The sequence below is a fragment of the Mastacembelus armatus genome, chromosome 4 (assembly GCF_900324485.2).
Source record: "Mastacembelus armatus chromosome 4, fMasArm1.2, whole genome shotgun sequence".
NCBI lineage: Eukaryota > Metazoa > Chordata > Actinopteri > Synbranchiformes > Mastacembelidae > Mastacembelus > Mastacembelus armatus.
Window position 1 is genome coordinate 5,162,889 of NC_046636.1, and position 21,230 is coordinate 5,184,118.

The following is a 21,230-nucleotide window of genomic DNA, read 5'->3' on the forward strand; positions in this document are numbered from 1 at the left end:
TCTGAGGGGAATGACATCTTCAGAGTAGGAAGCAAAGATAGATTTATTTTTCTAGTGGTGCTAAGGATTCAGCTTTACAGAATTTAAAATGTATGTATTGTTACAAACTTAATATGCATATCAATGTAAAGTATAGTAGAGGATATTTTATCATCAGCGGCACAAATTTAGGATAATCTATTTTAATTTGCTATTGACAGTCACTAAATAATATGACATAATAATTAATAATCATAATAAGCTTTATTTATAGAGCACTTTTCTAAACTTGTGTTACAAAGTGTTTCAAGTAACCCTGTTATTACAGGGTTACTTGTATTTCTGTATGGTGCTCTGATGCTAAATGTATTCCTGTACTGCATATGCTTTGTTGCATGATGTTATATCATTTGTCCAATGTTCTCGCACAGGGGCCCCAGGGTCCAGAAGGCCCACTGGGAGAACCAGGCCCTGAGGGCACCAAGGTAAACATGAATACCGCCATTATACACTACCAGGATGTGAATGTGATAATGTGGCCTTAATACTGGGAATTGGCTCAACTTGCGAACACTACAGTGATGCCTTTCCAAAATGTGTCGTACTTTTCTTTACAGGGTGAAAGAGGTGATGCTGGACAAAAAGGAAAGCCAGGATTCATAGTAAGTAGTTTTAAAGCAACATGTCTTTCAGCTTATACTAATTCTGTAAGGAAAAGACAGGAAAGGGGCAAGTGTTGATGAATTACATGCTAAAAGGTTGTTAGAGCCATTATACAGTATTCAAAATGTCAAATTTTTTATATCTAACACATTTGTGGATGAAAGCTTCAGGCACTTATTCATTGAGAAATTTACATATAACCTCAGTTTTTAAAAACCTAGAATATTCATTGTCATAAAAAAGGCATTACCCTGAAGCCCTGATGTCAAAAAGCATATCACTGTTGAAGATGCACCTCATGGAAAACACATTACCATATGTAATTTCAAACATTGTCACAGCATTCAGTATAACCATAGAGGCTCTGTAAAGAGTTTGGTGGGCCTTGAATCTGATTTTATTTGCAGAGTGGGGCTTTGACATCTCACCTCTGAATCAGGTTATACGCAAATGCAATTACTATGTACCACAGCCAGCTTGTAATGTAGAAACCTGAGTTAAATCTGCTGAAAAGGAAGATATGAAATGCAGTCCAGCTTTTGCCTGTGATGCTTTAATAAAGAGATTTCCGATCTCCAGTTTTCAAAAGTGTTGGCACATCATGTGCATATGGATATACTTTATATGCTGGTGTGCTCTGATTCATCAGGAGCTTGTTATTAAGCTCTGTTCTTACAAACTGCAGCAAAGGTGTTGTCATGTTTAAAAATAATATCATTATTAAACCTTGTACAATGTTTATCATCAGTTAGGTTGATTGAACCAGTCTGTTTATTATTATTGATTTCTGTCTTTGCAGGGCAAGGCTGGCAGTCCAGGAGAGAGAGGTCCTCCTGGAAAGCCTGTAAGTAATGTTTAACTTCTACTTGTTTTTCTGCTGAATTTCTCTTTCAGAGCTTTAATTATCCTCTTTATTTTAACATGAAACATCACTTTGGCTGCAACAGAAAGGCTTGTAAAACATTTCCACATCCTCTTTTTGTATGCAATATACAGTATATAGTTATTATTTGAAGAATAACCTATAAAGTCAGCCAAGAGGAAGTTGTCATAGATAAAAGAAGACATTAAACAGTTCTTCCAGTCTCATCAAAATATATTCAGTGTCTCCCCTTAGTCATCTAGTGTTTGTGGATGTAAGAATTTATTAAGCATATAGTCCTAAAATTAGTTTTTTTTTCTGACACGGCTGTGATGAACACAGTATAGCAACATAATTGAGACTAAATGGCATTTCCTCCTTCTGGATTTAGTAAATAATGGGTATCCGTATCATTTCTGTGTTAATTTAAGTGTTTACAAGGTTTGATTACATTAGTGTAATTAGATTGAGTGGTAGATGAGCTAGTATTTTAAAACATTTGTTTTGTATGAATTGCAAGTAAATCTGATGTGTGGTTGTTAAAAATATGTATGTTGCCTTTGGCAATAGCTCTCAATAAATTTTAGTTGAACAATCTGATAAAAATAAATATTTTGGAATTATCATTTATATTTGGTTAATGAAACATCATATAGTTGAAAAATAACCTTGCCCATGCTCTCTGCTGGATAAATTATGTCATGTCAAAACAGTCTCTAAATTACCCAGACATATCTGGCATTTCTGTACTATCATTTCTTGTTACTTATCCACCAACATGTGTACTGATCTGAGTGCATCTAGCTAATAACAGTCATTAATCTCAGCCAGATGATTTATTGCTCATGCGTTACTGTGGATGTTTAGCAACACCACTACTGTATGTAGGACAAATACGTAGAAAGCATCTAAATCTGATTAGTGTCTATTTTTATTGGCACACATTACACAGATTTCTGGCAGATTCAATGGACCAGCCAAACTCTTGTTTTTTTTTTCTTTCTTTTTTTTTTTAATATCAAGAAAATGATGGACTGTAGTTTTCATAAGGTTTTGAAATGCTAAAGGATAAAATAACTTATGTTCCACAGATGGTAGAAACATGCAAACAAAATCAGATTCAAAAGCAGATCCATGTGGGTTGTCTAATATGTAAGTGATGAACATTACGCCATATCCAGAATATGTTTCTTATACTACAGTTTGTTTCATCCATTCATGGCAGAGCTTACAAAGGATAATCCCCAGCCCAAACAGACTCCATCACCTGCATGGACTCTCCCTCAGTGGTTTGACTTGCCTTGTTTTCCACTGACAAATATGCTGCTTTCCATTTTCTCTAACCATGCATTGGCTTAACATTTGACATTTCAGGCAACTACACAATTAGACACACACAGGCCTGTTTCCACATTCTTTGATATAGTAATCTCTGTACACCCACACATGTACAGTACATTTATCCATTCCAATGGACGTAACAGCATACACAAACTCTTGCACTCTAGTTGTGACCTGTCCTTCTAAGTTCACAATAAGGTCTTTTCAACTGCGCAAGATTGCAGTAAGCGTTTTGACCTCCATTTAATATAAGAGTAAAAGTTGTAGGTAACATTAACTGCTGCTCAGTTCCCCACACCTACCCAAATATAATTACTAGGTACCATTTCAGGCTTGTTGTGAGGAAACCTGAGCTAAGTCTACTGAGGAGAAGGAAGATAAAAGTAGACTTTGTGTCAACTCATCAAACTCAGTGAAATGCAATCCAGCTGTGGTGTCTTGTTTTAATAAAGAGATGTACGAACACCAGTTTTCAAAACGTGTACAGGTGTATCAGCTCAGCTATTTTAAATGAAGTCTTGTGCATGTGGACAGATATACTGGAGTGTCGCTCTGTAATTCCTCCTCAGGGGCTGTTCATTTAGGCTGAGCGTAGTTGTTAGAAGAGGATATTTGACGTATGTCATCATTGGTGTGCTCTGTTGCTTTATTGTAAAGATGCTAAATGCCTGTTTAGAAGTGATACAATTGTTATAGGGACTTCTACTGTATGTGTAATAAATACTTGTCACACTATTGTTTTATATTTCACATGAATTATCAAAGTATTGATTTTAATGTATTTTCTTCCTCTTGTAGATAAACCTAAGCTTAAAAGGTTCATGGATTTATTATTATTGAATTTGTAATTTACAACACTGTTGTATTTATTGTATCTTTGGATGCAGAGAGAAGTAGCATTTCATGTCCACCTCTGGAGTCATAGCGCCATCTAGTGTTACATAAAATGTCTTTCAAAAGCTATTATGTTTAAATCCTCATCTTTACTGTCAATATCATGTTATCTTTTATGTTGAAGTCCTTTAAGATCAAATAGTAAATGTACTGCACTACACTGTACCACTGTTTTCCTAAAATCACTATCAGCACATCACACTTTTGACAATTTCTCTCACTGGCCTTTCACATCATGTGGGAATGTGAGAACATTTCAGGGGTTTTCTGCTTTATATTTTCCCATAATTTTGCAGCTACATTTTTTCTTTAGAGTTATGTCCACTCATTGAATAGAACCAAAATATATTTCAGTGTTAATTATGATTACTTGTAGATATTGATACTAGAATATATAACCCCATTTATTCTACAGTAAAATTGCTGATGCTACCAAATTTATTTTAGTGCTTGAATAAACTATCTGTCTCTTACACACTCAAAAGTAATTTTGCCCTCTGTCAGTCTTGGACTAAAAATTGTTTTAATTCTTTTAGGGCGTCTTGTCTAAACTTGGCAACACAATGTTTGGATTACAGCAAACAGATCTGAGTTATTAAGAAGCCATTTCATTTGTATTGTATCAAAGACTTTCTGCATTATATTCATAATCATTTGGAAGGACAGAAATATTTGAATCATCATTTCTGTGATTACACTGGTGATGATAAGAAGATTGTTTCTAAAACCTAGTTTTCTCATGCTTGTGTAATGAAATTACACAAATAAAAGACTGAACCTGCACTGAACTCATAAATGTGTGTTTTCAGGGTAAACCAGGTATTCCAGGCAGCACTGGGGAGAGAGGACCTCCTGGTGAACCAGTAAGTACAGTATGCTCTATTCTGATTGCATTGGTGTGGTTGTTTCTTAAAGTTGCAAACAACAACACACAAAAAACACCTCATTATTACCACTGTTTCATGAAGAAGCTTCCACACACTAAAGTTTCATACCGTCTCCCTCTCTTGAATTATATCTTCAAATTTACTTTCCTGTAAATCCTCTGACCCCAGGGGGTCAGTGTCAAACAATCAGATACAAATATTTATTAGGGTGAGAGGTTTCAATAGTGCTAGAGGCACAATTTATGTTACGGGTCTCATCATGCTTTGGCTGGTCTTCAGTCTTCCCACCCAAGACATTATTAGCTCTCACTTTTTTTTACAGAGTAAAAGATTTAACTGTATGTGTTTGATTATTCCATTAAATGTATTTATTGACTCTAATACTTAGATCACGCTGTTATTAAGCTTAGACGTCAAATGATGGTTTATTTTTCTTGCAGGGACCTAAAGGACCTCCTGGAGAACCTGGACCTGATGGAGAGCAAGGATCAGAAGTACATGTTATTAAATAATCAAATTATTAGCTTATTGTTAAGTGTTATTAGTTGTTATAGTTTTCCTATGCTTGTGGTACAAACTAAATATTGCATTGATCATTTTTGTGACCTTTGTAGGGTGGGCCTGGTGCAGAAGGGGAACCAGGTGCCATTGGTGAGCCAGGGTTAAAGGTCCGTGCAACCTTGCTATATTTTTCTGAGGAAAAAAAACAAACATTTGTCATGTGGAGCTTCAGACCCCAGGCAATGTGGAAAGCTGTTCTCTTGTTCAGCCAGTTTGTACTTGACATAACCATGCCCTTGGGTCAAATAACAATTGATTTTCAAGTTTTACATTGCATCTGCTCCAGGTATCAGTGGTCAGTGAAAGTGTAGGAGTGTGTTTTGGCCTACAGCTAGCTGTGTATTGTGGTTTTTTTTTGTCTATGCAGGGTGATGTTGGACCACCAGGATCTGAAGGGGAGCAGGGACATGAGGGAATGAGAGTGAGTGACAACAGACAACCCATATATTTACTCCCCCCTTTTCTGATGCAGAAGTCTCATCACCTGAGCTGAAAAAACAAACAAACAAACAAACAAAAAAACACACAGAAGAGCTTTTACCTGAAACACAGACACTTCAGTCTCATCTTTGTGTTTCTTAAACACCAGACCCACAGTGCAGTTTTGTTCATTCTAACTGATAAAGGAATATTGGATAATGCCAGAGAGAGTGAATATTATTACAATGTAATACTACTAAACATAAACTGCTGTACTGAACACTGTAAGAACGATTTCTTAGACCTACACTATATTGGCAGAAGCTGACATGTCAGGGTGGGACATTTCAAAATGTGAAATCTGTCTTGACAAAGAAAGTAACCAAGGACTGCATTGTTGTTGTTGCATCATACAACAATGAAGAGGTTTTGTAAATGTTGATGTGTTTGTAGGGCCCACCTGGTCCTCCTGGTGAAGATGGCCCTCAAGGGAAAGATGGAGCCAAGGTAAACCTGAGAAAGCCTAACTTAACTGATTTCTAACTGCTTCTGGTTGCTTCTTGTGGGGTTCCTGGTGAAACAGCTATACAGTAGTAATGTAAACCACACTACATCCAAAATCACTTCACAAGTTATGTAACCTATTGACCTCTATCTGCTTGTAATAGGAAACTTGTTATATCATAATTTAAATGTGTTTCACTCTGTTTCCCAATTGTCACTCCTTATTCTCTCCCCAAACATTTTTCAGGGTGAACCTGGTGACCATGGGCCAATCGGAGAACCAGGGGATAAAGGGATAGAAGGAGACCCTGGGTCCCCAGGACCACCTGGAGAGCCTGGGAAACAAGGCTTTCGTGTAAGTTTATTTTGAATTTTATTTCTAGAAAGAGCAGTTTTCATGAGACAACCTTTGTTTATATGAGGTCACTTAACACACGTTGGTATTGATATTATGATTCACTTAGAAAATACTTGATTGCATACAAATAAAAAAAACAGGATTCGTAGAGTCACTCACTTTTTTACAGCGTTATTTATGTGATAGAGTTGGATGAGTGGATAATCCCCTCATATCCCAGCAGGGGTCAGCCTTCTCTTCAAGACTGTTTCTTACTAAGGCAGTAAAAGTATTATGTCATAGATTGTAGATGTTTAGCACTGTCTAAAAGCTGGCAGTGGTTGTTGAAGGGCAGAGAGGTCAGAGCACATAAAAGTCCTGCAGTATTGGCCAGTTAACAAAAATGTAAGATAAAAAATTGTACGTTCTGACCAAAATTGTACAGTACAACTCTTAACCTTTGTATATAAAATCACCTGCTGATAAAATGTTAGTATCGGGATCAGTTTGTTGGTGTTTATCATCAGATGGACACTAATGCTTGGTGCAACAGACAATAACTGACAGAAACTCAGTGGATAGAGTTTACAGTTGCAGTTTCCAGTGCCTCTGAATAAAAAATAGACTTTTAATGTGTGTGGTAGTCATTTAATGAGTCTACTGTTACAGGGACCAGAGGGAAAACTAGGACCCCCAGGGAACAGAGGGCGACATGGAAAGAAGGTAAGGACAGTATGTGTCCCTGCACTGTAGCAGGAGGACCTGCCCAAAGCCCTTTTGTGTTCATGTGGTTCCAGAGAACTACTGAGCCATTTTTTTTCACCTCTCTGAACTTTCACTGTGGTCCATTTTAAAGTTGTTTACTCAGTTCAGAGGAAGAAAACAACAATCTTTCTGAAGGATATTGCCAACAGTGGTAGAAGCTTTAATTTTAACCTAAATATTGACTTTCAGTCTGTGTTCATCTTTTCACTCACCCCAACATTTTGTATCTTTTCAGGGAGAGAAAGGGCCCCCAGGTCTCGCTGGTGAGACTGGGACACGAGGAAACATTGGCCAGCCAGGTGAACCAGGGCCTAAAGGTGCCAGAGGAACACGAGGCCCACCAGTAAGTTACTGGTCTTCCTGCTGTTCTTACCTCTAGTCCCACAACCAGCCTGAAACTTCAGTACACAGAGAAGTGGTTGTATTTGCAGTAGTTTGTTACATGTTGGGAATAGTGAATTTGTGAATGTAGAAGTTTCAAATACACTTTGAAGTTAAAACTTGAGTATAAGTAAAATTTTAAACTGGAGGAATATAAATGAACTAGTTAGTGGGGTAAAAAGTAAATAAGTGTTGACAAGCTTTACGAGCAAAGTATCAAATGCTCTTCTTTGGGAGAAGACAGACTTTTTCTTTTTTACAGAGAAAGGCAGCTCCCTTCTTAGCAGAATCACCAAGACCATGTTGTGATAGCTGTGGTGTAGATTTATATCCCTGTCATAAAACAACTCTGGTCACAGGATTCAGTTTGCATGTGCATGTGCTTGAGGTCATTGTTATATTTAGCTGATCCAGAGAAAAAAAGCAACCAGGACTGATTCACAGTCTGATTTTTCCACTTTTCTTCCAGGGTCAACCTGGAGTCATGGGGATAGAAGGACAACCTGGACTGGCTGGATACACTGTGAGTTTTTCTCAACCTGTGGTTTTCTGAGAATCATTTGCAAATACACGTTGACACATAACATACAAAAACACATGACACACATACACAACATATACAGCACAAATATGTAAGAGCTATTTATTCAGCAAAGATAATCCCACTTTGAGGAACTTCACAAATGCACTCAGATAATACAATACATACAATCTAATATACAGCTTTTAAATGTAAGGTCATTCTATGTAACTCATATTCCTTGTTAGGTCTGTGCCCTAAACCTATCAACAAAACAGGAGAGGAACCACCTTCACAAATACAAATTCTTGCCAGAGGTGCAACTGAACATGATTAAGTCCCTACATTAATCTATTACCTATACCTCTTATCCTGTAGAGCAGGGGTCACCAACCCTTGTCCTTGGGAGCCACTGCCTTGGTTGTTTTCCAGCTATCTCTGCCCTTCCAGCTTCTGACTAACTGAACACAGCTGACCAGGTAATCAGCAGTGGGTAGGTGGAAACCAAGCAGGACAGTAGCTCTTGAGGACTGAGGTTGGCTACCCTTGCTGTAGAGAGTTGCAAGGGGGCTGGAGCCAATTCCAACAATCAATGAGAGGCAGGGTACACCTTGGACAGATTGCCAGTCTATCACAGGACTCATGGCGAAGCACATTTTGTTGGCGACTGGTCAGTGCCAACAAAACTGGGTTTAGATTGTATCATTTGAACAGGACACCTCAAACTCATGTTGTGTCTTTTTTGTGAATACGTATGTGTGAGTGTTCTCAGACGTCTTTCACACTTGACTCTGGCTGCTGAATGATTTCTGAGTTTTAGCCAAATTCCAAATCCTTAATTGACACAACGTAAGAACTTCTCTGCAGGGAATAATGTTTATACAGTATTAAATGGTTTTGATTAATATGCTGGCAGCCTTCACAGTGGAACTCATATTTCTCTGAAAAACACGCTGTAGTTTGGTAGCTTCCTAAGCCACAGTAATTACCTTTCTGTTTTTTTAGGGTCACCCTGGCAAGCCTGGGCCCCCTGGACCACCAGGACCTAAAGGTGAAAAGGTAATATGACACCTGAACTAGCTTTTGGAATGCAATTATTTCAGTACTTTGACTTGGTAAGTCAGGTAGCAAAACATTGTCTGCATGCATATGCATGTGTGAACGTGTTTTTGTTTGGTAAATTTCAGGGTTATCCAGGAGAGGACAATAAGACCCCAGGACCGCCAGGGCCCTTAGGTGAACCAGTAGGTCTTGTTTTCCTTTAAAGTCACTTTTTTGATCCCTAACACCCCTCACTTTGTTTAGTCCAAGCTGTTCAAATACCATATCGACACGGGAAATGAAAGTTTTTCTTGGTCAAAACACTGATTTTACCACTGAGTATACTCAGTTATTTGTCCAGCTAGGTTCACAGTAATGTGTCAGGGTTGTAGTTGCACCCTGCAGTTTTTAAACCCCGATTATCAACCTGTGTGGCTCAGATCTGTTCTATTCATTGCAAGCTTAGTATTGTATAACACACAAATGTTTCACAGTGGGGTGAAAGGGCAGTTTAAGGTAAAGTTCTTCTTTGTGTTCTTTCCCTGAGCCATAATCAGATAAATGTATAATGACAACACTTTGATGAACACGTTGTTAAAACTAAAATAAGCTTGATTTCTGTGAGTCATACAAAACATGTTTGACAAAGGCAGGAGTGAAAGTGACGGCCATTATTCACTCGAAGTTACCTTGATGATTTTCATGTTTCATAGTGCCAAGTCATTTTTAGATTAATATCCAAAGAGTATCGGGACATATCACAGACTCAGTTTGGGAAAGCTCACAGTGTGAGACACATTTTCCAGTGTCAGGGCCTGGATGTCTACATGGATATAGATAGCAACCTGCCATTTGAGTATTAGATTATCAAACTGACACAGTATTGCAGAACACAGTTTTTGCAATACAATGACAGCTCCTGTCTGCTGCATCCCTGACCAAGATTGTCTGAGATGATATTACGCCTTTCCATTTACGCCCCATCTGTAGAATATATTTCATGTATGTTGTCCCGAGAAAAAGCTCTGTCTCCAAGCAGCTGCCCAGATCAAATGAAGCTCTGTGGGCAGAAGTTCAGTCATGTGTATACAGTGTATGTTCATGTGTGTGCATTTTTGTCTGCACAGGGGCCCCCAGGAGAACGAGGAGACCGTGGAGACCCAGGGGATGAAGGGTATCAGGTAGACCAATCTATTAAATCAACATTGGACATTTCAGGGCCCTTGTCTACTTGACTGCTGTTCATGCTCTTTTGGTGCTTTATTGAAACATTTGGTGGACCACACATATTGGAGAGGATTACCCTATTCCCAGGAATAAGACTGAGGAAATCTGGTGTTTTAGTCACTTAATGCCTCACAGACACAACATTCTTTGCTCTGAAAAGACCTTAGTAGGTCACTCCTGGCTTTCCTTGCAATTCATTTACTGCAGAATTCTATACTTAATAATAGCCATTTATGGCTTGTCTAAATATTATATGCATTTTGTTAATGTGGAGCATGTAAAAAAGTAGATTTTTACTGTGAAAATGGTGCTGATGAAAATACAAATAAAAGGCTTTGCACATGATGTGCTTCCTTTGGTAAAGATTGGGCAACAATATGTACATGTTAGGTATTTCAGACAACCATTATGAAAATGTGAGAAAACTATAATTACATCAAAGTTGTGTTTCAGGGTCACATAGGTACCACTGGATCTCGTGGGGCTGTTGGACCACCAGGTCCACCAGTAAGTAAATAAATGTTTGTGGTACTGCGGCTGCTTCTCTGTAATTTGAGAAGTTTTGATTCCTGTAGATGTTGGTTTTATGAAAAACTATTTAGCATTATTATTTTGACAGTTTATTTCTTAAATGTAATATGAGCCAATGTTGCAGCTTAATATTATTCTTTTGTGTTTGTGTCTGTCCTTTATCTCACTTACCTGTTCAGGGGTCACCAGGCCTCTCCGGAGAACCAGGCCCGAAAGGGGATATGGGAGCTCCGGTGAGTTCAGGCAAATCAACCTGTACCTGTATCTTTTCGCTTGTTTATGAAATAAAGTTGGTCTCCTCCACACAAATAATATGGATGATTTCAGGATGACAATGTTCCCACGCTGTACTTTTCTTTGTCGAAGTTTTACTCTTTACAAAACCAATACATCTATTAAAACAGACTTTCAGCCAGAGCCAGCAGGATTGGGTTTGATTGTGCTGGGTTATACCTGATGCTATGAAAATCTTTCTGTTTCCTGCCAGGATGACACCACAGACATTTGGCCAGAATACAATGGTTTATTTTTCACCTGTCTAAAAGCAGTCCTAAACTCATGTTGGTAATGGGCTTTAAAATATCTGCTCCTTATTGAGAGGTGAGAGTGATGTATAACCTTGTGTGAATTCCTGGGTATGTTGTGTTTTGTATGTGTGTGTGTTCTTTCCAGGGCTCAGCAGGAAAGAAAGGAGCAAGGGGGCTGAGGGGAGCACCAGGAGCTGAAGTAAGTATCACATCAGCTCAACTAAGTGCATGGCTCAGAAAGAAATGGCAGTAGTGTAATTAATGTACAAACAATACTTTAAGTTGCCCTAAATCGACATTTCTTAAAATGTCTAGGAATTTCAATGGTTAAACTGCTAATGTTATTGATACATAGGTGGGTGTTAACTAAAGCAAAAAGCCTTGATAAATAGTTTTTGATCGAGCTCTTTTTGCATTCATTTCTGCATTTGAGTGAAATTGAGTGGAGTGTCACTTTCCAGGGGCCAACTGGTTTACCTGGACTCGTGGGAATGAAGGGTTACCCAGGGCTAGATGGTCCCCCAGGACTGACTGGTTTACCAGGGCTACCAGGAAGACAAGGACGACAGGTAATCAATGACATTAATGGCAATGTACAGTATACACACACATACACACATACTGTATATATGGCTCAGGATATTGCATCTGGAATTGGCTATTTATTCACCCATGATGCTCTTTCTCACAAAATCTTAGTTCCTCTTGCACAGAGATTTTATCAGATTATCAGTGTGAAGGTCCAGTTCTTTCCTTGAGCTGTTACCATTTGTTGTTGTAAGATGTGGCTGAGATGGACTGATCATTAAATATCTTGTTTGATTTGATTGGCCCTTATCTTGTTTTGGTGAAATGGGTTTATTTAAAAGTGTGCAACCAGAGTAGACAGGGATTTTAAGCATGAAAGTCTTTGTCTTTTTCAGCCAAGAGTTAGAAGGCCAAGTCCTTTCTGTCTGGCTTTCATTTACATAATAATGTTATGAAAAAGTCTAGAAACAGCATAAAATTAGAAAGTCTAATTTTGGTAACAGATGTTTTTCACTTGGATTAAATTATATGGTTTTTCTCAAGCAGAATGAATTCAGTAACTCTGTGGCTCCTAAATCACACAAACGTTTGTATATTGGTAAAAATAGTCTTTCTGTAAATCATCTAGGATCGAGACCTGTTCTTGTACAAAGGATGTTTTGCAAATAGCAGGTTTTCTTGAGAAAACAGTTCTGATTCTGTGTTTTTTTCTTTTTGTCCTTTGTCTTTTTTGTAGTGCTCTTTTACTAATTATCATTTAGCTTTACTGTTTTTTTTTTTTTTATTATCTGCTGAAAATTCAGTTCTGTTCACTTTACCAGTTGGAGTCATACAGTGAAAAATTTCCATTCAAACACTAGACAGGCTTTAGCTCTGCGATTTCTATATTCACTAATTCACTAAATTGGGTTAGATTTGACATACTGTGGTGAGATTTAAGATCACCTGAACTCTTGACTATCAGCTTTCAAGCCCCTTAGTCACTCAACAAAACCCCTGCTTATTTGTGTGTAACGTGTCTACACACATATCTGTGTGTCTGAGAGACCATGTGTGAGGGTTGTGTGGGAATTAAATCTGAGTGACCTTACTAAGCGAATGGCCAGTAGCTTTTCTTAGCCAAGGGCTTCCCAGCACCTGCAGGTAAACCTACACGGTGTAATTCTAAGCTAGTTTCTGACTTTCCCCCTCACTTCATGGTAGAACAGAAGCCCAGTGTTAAATGATGATCCACTCAGTCTGTTATTCTAATATCAGCCGCTCCTCTCTGTCTCCCCACACTGCTGATGGAACAGGAAACCACAGTGGTCTGTGGTGTTAGAAAGCAAACCAGTGACAGGCAATGAGTTTCATGGGTACACTTTGTGAGCACACTGTCAAGTAATATTAGGAGACACCAACACAGTTCAGCACTGTGGTTTACAGCTAGGATTATACAACACATTTAGACAAAATCCAGTTTGCCAGTGTCTTATGAGGAAAAAATGAATTCTACATATTTTAGGAGGCATCAAGAATTCAACTTCACAAAGTACCTGTGGAGGTGGAGAAAAACTGTACTATATACCCATTATTCATACTCAAATTCAACTTGGGTTTATATTCAGGGTCAGAGAGGCTTGTTGGGACAAGAGGGACCAGTTGGACGTTCAGGTCCCAGGGGAGAGTTTGGGCTTCCTGGACCACCTGGAGAAAGAGGGCCACCTGGTCAGAAGGTGAAAGCAATATTAGTAATAAATATTGGCCTGATGTTTTTAAAGCATTGCAGTATGTTGCGCCAATGTTATTAATCCCCAACCGTTGTCGGCTCAGGGAGAGCCTGGACTTCCAGGGGACAGGGGAACCTCAGGAATCAAAGGTATGGAGGGGACTACAGGTGACCAGGGCAGAAAAGGTGAACCAGGAGCCAAAGGGCAACCAGTAAGTATATAGACATTTATTTATTTTATTTATAAAAAAAAATCACAACACTGATTATCCCAACAAGTATTACGAAGAAACATTACACAATCAAGTATATTAAAAATTCTCCATTTGTGCGAATGTTTAATATAAAACTCTAAACTTTTTTCTGAACTTCTCTTCCACCCTGATGTTTATTTGAAACATTCGATCCTGAGATCCACCCCTTTTTTTAATGGTTTATCAGATGTTCAGTCTTTCACACATAAAATATGTTTTTGTTGGCCACTACACTGCTCTTCTTAATTTGATACCATTGGTGGGAACTTCTGGGTTTTATACTTATATTTCAGTGCTTCTCTAAATATAGCTTCCACGTCTTAGCGTGCCAGTCTGTTGTTGGATTAAAAACGTGTGTGTCTGACACTTTTCCACTCTGAACAGAGTAAGAAATTATCTGGGCAAGACCAGGAATGGAAACATTCCTCCTGGTAATGCCAAGTTATGTAACATCCTCACACTCCAGAGACCTGAAAAAGAGGTGCTCCACTTTACTTATGTAACTCCTCAAAAAGAAGAAAAAAGGAAGAACATTCAATCGGTTGCTGTCCGCTCCCACCACTAGATATCTCCATTGATGCTGGTGAAACAGAGAGCAGGCTCAGGCCCTTGGGTCAGATCCCTTTACACCCTACACTTTTCAGTGAAGGGGGTTTCTCAGCCAAAGTACAACGTACAAACACCCTGGAAAGCAGACAGTGCTTAGTCACATTACAGTGTAGGGTGCAGACACCTAGCACCATAGTACTTTATTATGGGTGCGTGAATGTGGTTTTGGGCTACTTTAGATCCAGATGGGTGTGTGCCCCAGTTTTTTTGAGAAGGCATGAGGACATGAGGACCAACTCATTGTGTTGCTTCATACATACATTGACAAATTTTTCTAACATTTATGATGTGTTTGTCAAATGCATACTAAATTTCCCAAAGTTATTGTGTAAAAAGACAAGCCTCCTTTGTTGCTGTGTTGTTGCTTGCAGGGGGAATCTGGTGATCTAGGAATGGTTGGTTTATCAGGATTTCCAGGGCCAAAGGTAAAAGACTGAGTAGATAATCAGCATCTACACATATGAACATAGAGATGAAACATAACAGAAAAAAATTTCATATGATGATGCAAAGCTTTTTCCTTCAAACAGGGGCCCACTGGTGATTTGGGTTTCAGAGGATTCCCTGGTCCTAAAGGTCCAATGGGTACCTTGGTAAGTTTAATAAAAATTAAACAGCAGGCATACTACATTATAGCTGGTAATCACGCTCCATAAGTGGAATAAATGTAAGGTCCCTTAAAAAGTGTGGAGTTCACTTTTGCCCAGTTGTATAATCAGTAATCTATGAATATGTATAAGCAAAATGTGGAGTACACATGCTTTGAATTGTCATCAACTCAAGAAATGTTTTGATGGTACATATGGAATATATTTATATATATGGAATATATATCAGTCTCACTGATAAGAAGGTGAAATTATGACAGACTTATCCTCCATCCTACTGTTTGTTTCAGGGGCTCACTGGACCTGTAGGCCCTGAAGGAATGATGGGCCCGATGGGAAAACCTGTAGGTTTTGTTAGTTTGTGTGTGTGTGTATGTGTGTGTGTGTGTGTGTGTGTTTATGCTAAGAGATAACTGCTGTCTGTTATTTCATGTTGTCATTTTTCTTCCCACAGGGACCAAGAGGTCCAAAAGGAAACAATGGTGAAATGGTGAGATGCACCATAGTCAAAAACTAAAAAAGCCTGTGAAGATGATATATGTATTTAAAATGTATGCAATTACATACCAATAATCCACTTGATTATATCCTGATTATAATCTGCTCAAGTGTGAAAGCAGTGCTTGGCTATTTATTATAATGGCACGTCAAAGCAGATTATGGGTGTAAGAAACACATGAATGCTAGCTGTGGTTCAGTGATAGTTTTGTATGTATGACCGAAAGGCACATCAAGTACTGTAGCTGTGGCTGAGTCACTGTAAAAATAGCTGTTACTCAGTGTCTCCTGGAGCTTACTGTGGGCTCTTAAAGCACTTTCAGACCTTCTTATGTAAACACTGTTAAGGAAATGCCTTGTCAAAATGTTAGCATGATAAAACCACAGTGCAAGCCACATAGTCACCTCATTACAGATGCTTCTAGTCTGTAATGTAAACGTTTCTCAATTCAGTCTAAATGCCTCTGCAATTTATACTGACACACACACACACACTGTACATTATAAGCCTTTTCTCAAACACTGGTTATTTTACATATGGGCATACTCTCACACACACACACATATATATATATATATATATATATATATATATATATGAACAACCTGAAATCCCACCAGCAGACTTAATGAAGGCCAACTGTCCATGGTACCGTAGTATTAACAGTGTTAACAGTAGTAACAGTGTTAGGACCATGGCCAGCCAAAGAGAGAGCAGTAGGTTAGTATTGAGGTTAACTGTGTAAACAGGACAAAAAGCATAACTTCCGCATAATTTTGCCAATTTTAACACAGATTTTTCTTTTGCGATTTACACTTTCAGGGGCCTCAAGGACCACAAGGAAGTCCTGGACCCAGAGTAAGTGTTGACCTCTTTTTGACATGTCAGCGTCATATCAGACATATTGTATAAGGTTCTGTGAAATGATGGATAAGATTGTTTTCAATCTCAACAAGTCAGACTTGGCTCAAAGGCACTCCAGCATAGCATAACTGCCACACCATGCTTCACTGCAGGGAGGGTATTAACCATGTCCAATTAAGGCAACCGGGTGCATCTGACCACAGTTTAGAGCCACAACAACGGCTTTGAATACTTAAATAAGAGATTTCAGTTTTTGACTTTTAAGAGATTGCAAAATATTAAAAACAGCATTTATCATTATGGATAACTGAGCATTGATTTATGGAGAAAATGACAATTTTATCCATTAAAAGTTAAATCTACAACTCAAAAAGGTGTGTGAATACAGTCTGAATCCACTGCACATATATATACACACACATTAGAAAATATAAGACTTAAAGACTACTCTTGTATACATTGACCTAGTCAGCCTAAGCAGTAACTAGCTACAACCACAGTGGGATCATGGTTCACGGTTTCACTCGTTTTGTTGTTTTCTTTCTTCTCACCTTAGGGACCCCCTGGTGCTCCTGGTCCAACAGTAAGGACTACACTTTTGTAGACAAAAAAAAAAAAAACAGAGCTAGAAGACAGAGTTTTACATTTGAATGAAACCTGTCCTCGTCCTCGTCTGTGTCTTTATCTGATTCTGGCTGGAGAGACATCCTGTTACATCTCTTTTGAAACACAAGACTTGTACCTGGGAGGAAAGTAATGATATCCATTTGTCTGATAGCAAAGCTAATCCAAGATGTGCCACAGTACCTTTTATGTGTATTTGCTAAACTACTGATAGGCTAATGAATCATCTGTCTGTGACAAGACGAAAAGAAACTTTGTAATTCATTCACTGATTAGCATATTTAGTGCTGTGAAAAAAAAACTTTCACATTTGTTATCTATTAGGGTGCTAAGGTGTGGCTTTTTACTATCTGAACAACCTTTTCTTGTTCAAAATGTTTTAAGAATCCAACTCTGTCAGATATAATTTTTCTTTAAATGCGTTATGTAATAGCTGCAATTTTTCTTTCCCCTACTGTAGTCAGTAATGTGTTGGTTTATTGATGCAAGACATGCCGTACTGCTTTTCTCTGGTATTAAAGCATATTCTATTCTGTTTAAGTTTTCATTACAAACAGTATGATTATTTAAACTGCTGTGTGTTCCATTACTAGTGTACAAGGTGGTAGATTACATTTTTCAGTTTAATAATAAGCAGGATACTGAATCAGGTATGTTTTTTCACTAAACTGAATACGTTGATTTTGAACCATAGAGGCACATACATGACAACTCAGCAGTCTACGATCTGCCTGATTCAAATACCGCCCTCAGGACAGAGGTAAGGCAGTAAAAACACTCAGTCCATGTCTATGGCAAAAGTTCAGATCAACAGTTGAGCAGATTGTTAGACTACAGAGTTTTAGATATGTCTGTAATTTTGGACTTTGACAATATTGTTCTCCCTGTTTTAAATCAGAGTTTTCAGAATACTGAGATGACTCTGCTAGACCAGAATACAGAGATACTGAAGACTCTGCGTTACCTAGGTAGTGTGCTTGAGAGCATCAAAAAGCCTCTGGGTACACGAGAGAACCCAGCTCGTATCTGTAAAGACCTCCTGGACTGTCAACACAAGCTCAAAGACGGTGAGTGTGTGACCAGGCTGATCTGATGAATGTGATGGCATGATTTTCAACATTAAGCATTTGATTTTTTCTGGCAACTTTACCTATACATAAATGTACCATTTATCTCACTTGCTATCTGACCTCACCTGTACTGGGGACTTTCAGGTTGGTTCTGGATTGATCCAAACCTGGGCTGTACTTCTGATGCCTTCAAGGTCTTCTGCAACTTCACTGCAGGGGGACAGACCTGTTTACATCCACTGGCATCTCATAAAGTAAGACAAATGTTTATTGTGACATTCAGTGTCGCTGTCATGTCCATTAATTCTTTAAACCTTTCCACATCATGTAGCCCAGACTGTGCAACAGTACAGGTGTTTATATTAATTCAATCTTACTCTGAGTGAGTATTTAGATAACCAGTGACTGCAACAGTTCTCCATGTTGTGCTTTCAGAAGTGCAGCAGATGAGCTAAGAGCTGGCATCGATTTTTTAAAAGTTGAAAGTGTCGTCTTTTATCATATTGTGGTTCTGATAACAGATTGATCTTCCTACTTTTGTGCTTTCCACAACAGATGGTGTTTGGTGTAGGGAAAGTCCAAATGAAGTTTCTCCATTTGCTGAGCACTGAGGCCAGCCATGTCATCACACTCCACTGCCTAAATGATCCTCCTTTCAGCACAACAGACAGCCTTAGCTCCACCAGATCTATACACAAAGAAAATACAACACTTCGGTTTCGTGGCTGGAACAAAGAGATTTTTGAGAAAGACACACTACTTGAACCACATGTGCTACAAGATGAGTGCAAGGTAACAGGCAGGACAGAGATTCAAAAAATAGGCACAATAAAAAGGCTTTGAGTTCTAATTCCCACATCTTGGAATCATCTCGGTCTTTTGTCTATTCACATTATGACCAGACCTGGTGACTATTGAATATGGTCATGACTTTTTCTATATAAAGAGGTTCATGGAGTTATGTATTTAATAATAATGATTTTCCCATGCACTGATACCATGAATGGAAATTAGGGCATAGTGAGGTGATTGGGATAGACATGATTTGCAGATAGTTCTACTGTACAGCTCTTTTCTGCTCAAGGAATTCAGAGCTATTATATTATATTTTACAAGATATATTGTTTATGCCTTGTATAGCAACACCAGCTGTTAGAATTCAAGCATATCTATGATATTTATCAAATGTATTTTCTAAATTTGGAATCACTTTGCATATTTTTATTCTGTTCTCTTCCTTCACCCTTCCTCTTTTAGATACAAGATGGCAGCTGGCACCAGTCACGTTTCCGCTTCCATACTCAGGACAGTCGTCAGCTACCTGTTATAGACATACAGGAATCTCCGCCATCGCAGCCGGACAGTCAGCGGCGTATAGAAATTGGCCCAGTCTGTTTCCTCTGACACCAACATCACTGTCCTATAACCTACTTACAAAAACGACTTAAATGCAAGGCTATTAAAAAAATGGCTGCCTACCAAAGAGAAGCTTGAACACCAAGTTGGAGTAACTGCCCATTGGAGCTTGTGTTCGTTGGAGCACACTAATGGGACTTTGTGAGAGTAACAAATGCCCAGTGCCCAAAAGCAGCGAGGCCTACATGGAAGAAACTGATCTCTATTGAACATACAGGCCAGGAAGTCCAAAGGAGAACTGTGTATACCAATATTTATCAAATAAATGTGTAAAATATGTTTTTGTTTCATTTTCAGTCAAACAATGCTTAGGTTGGCTGTATATGGACCCATAATTAGTCCCTGGTTACAGGGTAGGGCCTCACTAAGCAGCACTCTGTGCAGACCCCAAGATTCACACCTCCATTCACCCTTGACCCCCAAACACATCCAGACCATCCTACACAGGGGCCTAACCCGAAGGAGTGTATCAGGCCTCTACATAGGAGCACTGTCTAACTAAGGGTTTATATGAGTGCAATAGCATGTGGATAATTTCTGATTGCTTTAAATATTTCATTTGATTTCATCAATTAAAGGCTATATTTTACATTGATATTTTTGTCTTTGGTCCTGCCCAGTCAGACCTGTTCATCTTGACAGATGGTGCTCTACCTCTACCTGCTCATTTGCTTTCTAGAATAGTTGCTAATGTCAAGTTAATCATGTTTGCTTTTGTGTTGTATGTACCGGTTACATCAAGATTTGTTTTGTTGTATAAGTACTTATGTGGATTTGGTCAATTTTAATTTATGAACCATTTTTGATACACTACATATTTTTGTAGCTTTTCCTTTTTGTGTGGTAGGCTCTTCAGGGGAAACCTAATATTGGTGCTACAACAAAGAATGAGTCATCAGTGCGTTTTTACATTTCCTGTGTATATGTTGACAGCATATTTTATGTTTATTTATAACCGTTTTGTTTTTTTGTTGTTGTCCAAATTACTGTACCACAGTAAGTTATACTCTCAAGAGACCCAATTGGTCGACCCCAACTCAGTCTAAAGAAGTATTTATGCTTAAAAAAGGTATGTTTGAGTATTCACAACTGTGACTGTCATTTCACTTCATTCAGTGGTAGTTCAGTGAACTAGCAGCTACAAAAAGCCAGAGTCAGAATACACAGAAAACACAGTCATTTAATAATTCTTAAGTTATATTACGATGAACAAAGTGTAATTATATAAGGTCTGTGGAGGATAAAGTCAAATACAGATGTGTAAATAATAAATAAGTTGACAAATAAATTGAACATTTTATCCACAAATGATTCTGTCTGAAACTGTCAAAGCCACAAAGAAAGTTAGAATGAAATGACGTTGCCAGCTTTAATAGCACAACAGAAATAGTATTATGGCTATATATAATATATTGATTGTGCCACTTATTCCAAAGCAGGGAAAATGTCCCTTTATTTTGTTTTTTGTTTAATATGAAGACACGTAACTTAACTGACCTGAAAGACTGGATAATACTCTTGTCCTAATCCATCTATTACAGCTTTCCTGTTAAAAATACAACATTATGGGTGTAAGTAACTCAGTGCTAAAAACTGCTGATATATTGTGA

The 21,230-nt window shown here is 38.3% G+C and overlaps 1 protein-coding gene across 2 annotated transcripts in view; it reads left to right on the forward strand.

Moving 5' to 3' along the window:
* Positions 1–20,928, forward strand: part of col24a1 (collagen type XXIV alpha 1 chain) — a 69,926-nt gene extending 48,998 nt beyond the window's left edge. Inside the window, exons 30-61 of one of the 2 annotated variants that reach the window (XM_026323416.2) lie at positions 411–464; positions 597–641; positions 1,442–1,486; positions 4,549–4,602; positions 5,067–5,120; positions 5,241–5,294; positions 5,555–5,608; positions 6,061–6,114; positions 6,359–6,466; positions 7,118–7,171; positions 7,449–7,556; positions 8,064–8,117; positions 9,120–9,173; positions 9,302–9,358; positions 10,283–10,336; positions 10,836–10,889; positions 11,093–11,146; positions 11,586–11,639; positions 11,902–12,009; positions 13,576–13,683; positions 13,781–13,888; positions 14,911–14,964; positions 15,070–15,132; positions 15,438–15,491; positions 15,602–15,637; positions 16,469–16,504; positions 17,067–17,093; positions 17,829–17,894; positions 18,033–18,201; positions 18,349–18,458; positions 18,760–18,996; positions 19,462–19,608. In XM_026323416.2, the coding sequence (XP_026179201.1) occupies positions 411–464; positions 597–641; positions 1,442–1,486; positions 4,549–4,602; positions 5,067–5,120; positions 5,241–5,294; positions 5,555–5,608; positions 6,061–6,114; positions 6,359–6,466; positions 7,118–7,171; positions 7,449–7,556; positions 8,064–8,117; positions 9,120–9,173; positions 9,302–9,358; positions 10,283–10,336; positions 10,836–10,889; positions 11,093–11,146; positions 11,586–11,639; positions 11,902–12,009; positions 13,576–13,683; positions 13,781–13,888; positions 14,911–14,964; positions 15,070–15,132; positions 15,438–15,491; positions 15,602–15,637; positions 16,469–16,504; positions 17,067–17,093; positions 17,829–17,894; positions 18,033–18,201; positions 18,349–18,458; positions 18,760–18,996; positions 19,462–19,608 (2,388 nt within the window). Of the gene's footprint in view, positions 1–410; positions 465–596; positions 642–1,441; positions 1,487–4,548; positions 4,603–5,066; positions 5,121–5,240; positions 5,295–5,554; positions 5,609–6,060; positions 6,115–6,358; positions 6,467–7,117; positions 7,172–7,448; positions 7,557–8,063; positions 8,118–9,119; positions 9,174–9,301; positions 9,359–10,282; positions 10,337–10,835; positions 10,890–11,092; positions 11,147–11,585; positions 11,640–11,901; positions 12,010–13,575; positions 13,684–13,780; positions 13,889–14,910; positions 14,965–15,069; positions 15,133–15,437; positions 15,492–15,601; positions 15,638–16,468; positions 16,505–17,066; positions 17,094–17,828; positions 17,895–18,032; positions 18,202–18,348; positions 18,459–18,759; positions 18,997–19,461 lie in introns of both variants that reach the window. The other variant, XM_026323418.1, reaches the window with a different exon arrangement.
* Positions 20,929–21,230: the final 302 nt, after the last annotated feature.